The sequence below is a fragment of the Populus alba genome, chromosome 9, assembly GCF_005239225.2.
Source record: "Populus alba chromosome 9, ASM523922v2, whole genome shotgun sequence".
NCBI classification, from domain to species: domain Eukaryota; kingdom Viridiplantae; phylum Streptophyta; class Magnoliopsida; order Malpighiales; family Salicaceae; genus Populus; species Populus alba.
This window is the reverse complement of record NC_133292.1, coordinates 10,230,675-10,236,809: the sequence shown is the minus strand read 5'-3', so window position 1 is coordinate 10,236,809 and position 6,135 is coordinate 10,230,675. Positions and strand designations below refer to the sequence as shown.

The window sequence follows — 6,135 nt, the reverse complement described above, 5'->3', positions numbered from 1 at the left end:
GATGCGCTGATATCAAAAATAATTTATAAAAAATAAAAAATATATTATTTTAATATATTTTTAAATAAAAAATTATTTAAAATAAAATCACAATCTCACTCTTAAATAAGCTTACGCAATCTAACAAAAATTATCCTAAGGGCGGAATTAAATTCTTACAAGCAAGAATCGGTAAAAGGGTGCCTACATAAAGTCATTGAATAAAACACATCGCATGCCTTTAAATTGATTGAAAGTTTTTTTATTCTTCGAGTTGATGTAAATATCAACACAGACTAAGATTTTTTGAACAATTTGAAGGATGTATTTTCTATAATGGCTTGTTATGTTAATAAAAATTTATTAATTTTTCTAATTCTGGCCTCCAAGATTGAATCTAGGGAGACAACAAACTTTTTCAACCATCAATCAAATCTTTAAAGATTAATTGATCAAAAGCTTGACCGTGGAATTTATACATGTTCACGTAGATAATTCAAAATGAAATGAGAAAAACAAGTGCAAGATGAGGCAAGTAAGTAATAAGAAGTTGAAAATTTGATTTCCTCTTTTCAGATCAATTGTAGCCACAATGGGATTTTGCATCTCGAGATCATCTTCCCTTCCTTGCTTTCTCGAAATTCTCAACGAGCTTTTTGCGATCCAATGTCTTAAATTCGGCAACTAACAAGCCTCTACACTCTTGCTGCTTTCGCCAAGATGAGAGACATTCTTCCTACTTTCAAACGCCAATAAGCATTGGCTTATGTACCGAGTTGAGCCTTGTTTGCCTCAACTCAAACTGGGATTTGCTGCAAAATAAGCGAGCACGCCAACAAATGGTGCATTAATATAAGTCGTTGGCTCGGACTTTCTAAAATCGTCTCGATTATCATCATACGAATCATCTTGACTAGGTCCACCCACAATGGCCCCAACATGAACATTAGGGTTGGGATTTGATGAGTTAAAGTAGACTGAACCCTCCTTGCAAGCTATAAATTCAGGGTGATCCTTAACCGACGGCAACGACGAGCCACGGTGATGAATCCGTTGAGGATAACGATCACTATATCCGACCATATAAGATAACCCCATAGGGTTATCCCCTAAAATGTAATCAACTTGCCTCTTCGCTTGTTGACGAAGCGAATATGGACCGACATTGACATCTCCACAGTTGACCGCTTGGGATGTTCTTTCGAGGTAATTTGCATAAGCAACTAGCAAGAAGGAAATTGTTGTTGCATGCTGCAGGTTGCTCCCTCCTGGCTTGTAGATGAGGCCACCGGGACTGTATTCTATGTGCGAGGACGATGATTCAGGTATAAGGGTGCACATGAAGCTATCGGCCGATGCTTTGTACGATTGGAGAGAGTACATGTTTCCTTCTAGAACTTCCTACAGCACAATAATTAAAACAATATCAAGTCCCAGTGACAAACTGATGAGCATCAGGGAGCTTCGTCAAATTAATCTCCCGCTAACCTTGGAGACAAGAACATTAAGACCAGCATGTTTGTTGTCCCAGCCAAACTCATTAATGTTGTCATCAGCACCAAGGGTCTTGCCATTATTCTGCAAGTAACTAAGGTAAGTGTCATCAGAAGATGCCCTTCTAAGCCAGGCTGCTCCCCATAGCAACTCATCCTGATGAAACCAGACAAAATAGAATATGATCAGGATGGATTTATTAATTTAATAAATCCTTTATCCAAAGTCCAAAAACTATGTAAAATAGATCCCAGGAGACAAAAGCATGCGAACAAAGCTTAAAATATGTTTGATAATGTGATAATAGTTGCTTTTTAAATAATTTTTCGTGCTGAAATGCAAGTTAATAATTTTTTTTATTTTTTAAAAATTATTTTTGATATTAACATATTAAAACGATCCAAAACATTCAAACCATATTAAATTTAAATAAAAAAACAATTTTTTTTTTTTTTTTTTAGGAATCCTTAAAATGGAAGGGGGAAAAGGAGAGCTTGTAGATAGCATACTGCTAATTAATCAAAGCGGTGTCTGCTTACTTGATAACCATCAAAATCACAATAGAACGGGCATGCACCATCTCTTATATCGGAGTTGTCACTGTAAGCTCCTCTATAACTGTCAGCAAATTGGAAGGCCTTCATGGCATTTCTTAACAATGTTTCTGCATAACCCGGGTCCGATGATCGAAATGCCATAGACGAGGCCGCCAGAGCTGCCGCAGTCTCACCGGCAACGTCAGATGCCGGGTTCGGTGCATCCACGGCATAGACAGTCCTCGGAGTATCCATGTCTTCCGGTCTTTCCCAACAATTATGGTCTGCATGTGGATCTCCCACCTATAGAATAAAAATAGAGTACTAATTAAACAGCCAGATCAAATTATTATGATCAAAATAAAAAAAATAAAACAAGATATATTATTTTTAGATTATAATTAATTAGTAGTATATGGGCTCAATTAGTCCTTAAAACTAACGGTAGATCAAACGTCCTGTCAAGGAAAGTGAAGTCACATACAGTTTCAGTCTTTCAGAGGAGGCTAGATTCTCATCTCCAAACAACTTCCATCCATGAACATAAGCATGATGGGCCCAATTTCTGGAACCGTACAAGTCACTGACCTTTTACGGACAAAAATAGTTCTGTCATGCATCGTTGCAGTGCCGATGAGGGCAATGAAAATTGAAAAGGAACTGGTCCACTCCCTATACACTCACAATTATCACAAATCCAACCATCTATTAAGATGCGGTCCAATAATAAAAATTTAGGGTAAAAAAACTTATTATCCAGTTTGAAATTCAAGTTCTGTAGTTTCGATTAATAAAAACTTATAAAATTATTAATTAAAATACATATAAAATACTTTTATATATATATATATATATGAAGACTTTCCCTATCAACTTTTCAGGGTCTTTGTTAAAAAAGGAAATTAGATAGGGTTGGCTACTGAAAATATGAGCTGACATTTTCTCATGATAAATGATAGGGCGGGAAAGTCTATTTCACCATAAATGGTTGGTGTGGATTTCTTTATCTACTATTAATTGAAGGATGAAATGTGGTTAAAGAGTGAAAATAATATGTTTAACAAAATAAAAAGTTCAAGATAAAATAATCTAATATCTAAAATAAATTTTAAAAAATAAAAAACAACCCCTATATAATATCAAAAACTCCTAGTTAACTTCTTAATCATGTACTTGAATTTATCAGCTTAGCCAAACCTAAATCAGAAAGTGTCAAGCACACACTCCAAGGCAATACAGGCAGTGAAATTTTAGAGAGTGGTTATGAATATAATTAAAATTATTTTTTAAAATAATTTTTATTTAGAAATATATTAAAATAATAATTTTTATTTTTATATAAACATATTAAAAAAATAATTTAAAATAAAAAAATTACCCTCAGTACTAAACAAAAATAAAGTCACGCCTGATACTTCAGCAGGTGATAGACTTGTGGGGGCCAAAAAGGCAATACAGAACAACCCGTGGACTACGCTTTAATGCTTTACACAATTTGGCCAAATTACCCTCCCTCATTACTTCACTTACTTCCTGATTACTTCAACCACGCTCCAACTAACTCACACACCCCTCCTCGGCTCCTCCCCAAACCACCCCCACCCCAGCCAAAAATTACGAAACCACCCCTCTAGCATTACCAAAAAAAAAAAAAAGGAGAGAGAGAACTATAGTGTTATGCCACTTGTGGCTTACCTGAACAAAAATCCGGTTAGGCTGAGAAACCGTCTTGAGCAGATAATCAGTGGCCCAGCGAATGGCGACTAAGCTATTTCTCAATTCATTTGGAGGCATTAAATCTCCAAATTCAATCACACTCCAAGACAACATTGTAGTTGTAAATGCCATGGGGAAGCCAAACTTGACATTATCCCCGGCATCATAGTAGCCGCCGGTCAGTTCTGTGTTGTATGTCCTTCCATCACTTAGCCCTGAGTTAGCACGCCAGGTTACACGCTGGTCTTGTGGCAAATAGCCTGACCTTTGACCCTCGAAGAAAAGAATGGATTTTGATAATGCTTCTCGGTACTCATGGTAGCTTGACTGAGACAAGGGTAGTAGAGTGAGTAGCGTGGTGAGAAGAAGAAAGCAATGGATGCGGGGGAGGTTACTCATGGTGGTAGAGGCGGGTTTTGGTTCTGGTTGCCTGTAAAAGTATATATAGGTGTTTTGGGCGGTTGCCTTTGTGGTGTTCAGGTTTAAGGTTCTAGTTTGCTTTTATAGATTTAATGGTGCTTTTGGTCCTTTCTGTTATCACTTTATCTTATTTTGGTCCTTTTTTTCATTTTTTACGATGTCATCCCATACCTCTAGAGATGTGAAGGGGGTCTTCTCATTCAAATTCGGTTTATGTTTGATTGTATTGTATGATGTTTTTAAGATAGTTTATATATTAAAATATATTTTTTAATTTTTTATTATTATTAACATCAACATCTTGAAATTACCAAGAAAAGAATCATTTTAATATTTTTTTATGTTACAAATACTTTTAAAAATATTATAAAATAATTTTAAACGACTCTCAAACACACTCAAACCTATGATAATGAATTAGAATGTGTCATGTTGAGGTCATATGCTAGCCAATTTTCATTATTTTTGCAATAAAAATGTGTTTTTTTAAAATAAATAATGTATAAATACAAATAACTCAACAAGTGCATATATTATTGGCTAATTGTGTATATACATACACATACATGCATACATACATCATTAATTATTTACCTTTTATTTACAAGGATATATAACTTCATAAAATATGAGATAAATTATAATTAAATAATTAAATCCCAGCTGATTTAGATTTTTTCTCACGGAATTATCAAGGCAAGAAAAAATATTTTCCATAATAATTATGTTATACACCCAAACAAAGCCTGTCTAGATAGTATTGTGTCTATCCATATTATTTCTAGTGTAACTAATTATAAATGTCATCTATTGATATTTATTACATGATATCAATAGACTGATCACTCATTTTACATCCATATCTTATTTTCTATTTTATAATCAAACCGGTCTTTTTAATTAATAATTGTGTTAAATCTCACAATTATACTCATTTTTTCTCAAGAACTTGACGGCATCTAACAGCCCAATTTAACACCGTCGTTGACGGGAGGATCGATTGATAACAAAATAAAGAGTAGGAGAATGACATTGGGAGAAATATAAGTAGAGGGATCAAGCTCGGACAGTATTAAGAATAAAGGGACCGAACACACCAAAAACCCGCTAGATTAAAGGGAGGTGCCGTCACGGGAGAGGGGGATGGGGAGTGTATAAGCGCCGACACTGACGAGGACGACTGTGTCTGTTTGCTTCACATGTAAACACCAATGTGAGGGCGCGGTGCATGGACAAAAATAATTCCGGTGGCTTCTTCTTGTTGTTGTTTTTTTTAATGTCACGGCCTCTATAATAATTAAAAAAGTGAAGAAAGGCTTTCGAAGCTCGAAAAATTAGTTTGCTGAGGGGATGTTTGGTATATGTAAAATTTAAATGTTTTTTTTTTAAATTATTTTTTATTGTTTTAATGTAATTTATATTAAAAATATTTTTTTAAAAATAAAAATATATATTATTTTAATATATTTTTAAATAAAAAATAATTTATAAAATTATTGTTACCATACTCGTATCAACCTGTTTTGCTCTTTGCACTCTTGCATCTCCATGTTCTTAAGCCATCGACACTGGTAGATGTAACAATTGAAATTGTTCCTGAATGTTGACTCGGATAGGGTGTGATAAAACTAGTCTACAATTTTCTTTTTTTGTTCAAACTATGGATTATAATTAATCGGGAAGTGTATAGATGATGGCAATTTATCCAATTCTTTCCTCACTTGACTAGTTATGGTCTTGGTGTGTGTGTGTCCCTCCTGTCTTATCTACAATTGAATACGGTAGCTCGTCCTTGATATGAAACCATTTTAGTTAGGCTCTTACGCAAAGTAATCGTATTTTTTATTTTAAAATATATTAAAATAATATATTTTTATTTTTTAAAAAAAATTATTTTTGATATTAGTATATCAAAATAATATGAAAACACTAAAAAATATTAATTTAAAATAAAAAAATAATAAATTTAATTTTTTTTTAAAGACATATA

General features: G+C 33.7%; 1 protein-coding gene across 1 annotated transcript; it reads right to left on the bottom strand.

Moving 5' to 3' along the window:
- Window positions 1-519: 519 nt before the first annotated feature.
- Window positions 520-4,263, bottom strand: LOC118058967 (endoglucanase 24). Its single transcript, XM_035071780.2, has 4 exons — window positions 3,705-4,263; window positions 2,013-2,312; window positions 1,468-1,629; window positions 520-1,380 (listed from the first exon to the last, which is right to left on the bottom strand). The coding sequence occupies exons 1-4, from the start codon at window positions 4,122-4,124 to the stop codon at window positions 772-774; spliced, it is 1,491 nt and encodes a 496-aa protein (XP_034927671.1). The 5' UTR covers window positions 4,125-4,263; the 3' UTR covers window positions 520-771.
- Between the last annotated feature and the right edge of the window lie 1,872 nt (window positions 4,264-6,135).

Coding starts and splice junctions, on each gene's coding strand:
- LOC118058967 (XM_035071780.2), bottom strand. CDS start 4,124: ATGAGTAACCTCCCCCGCATCCATTGCTTTCTTCTTCTCACCACGCTA. Junction 2,313..3,704: donor CTAACCGGATTTTTGTTCAG/GTAAGCCACAAG, acceptor TTTATTCTATAG/GTGGGAGATCCACATGCAGA. Junction 1,381..1,467: donor TTAATGTTCTTGTCTCCAAG/GTTAGCGGGAGA, acceptor ATTGTGCTGTAG/GAAGTTCTAGAAGGAAACAT.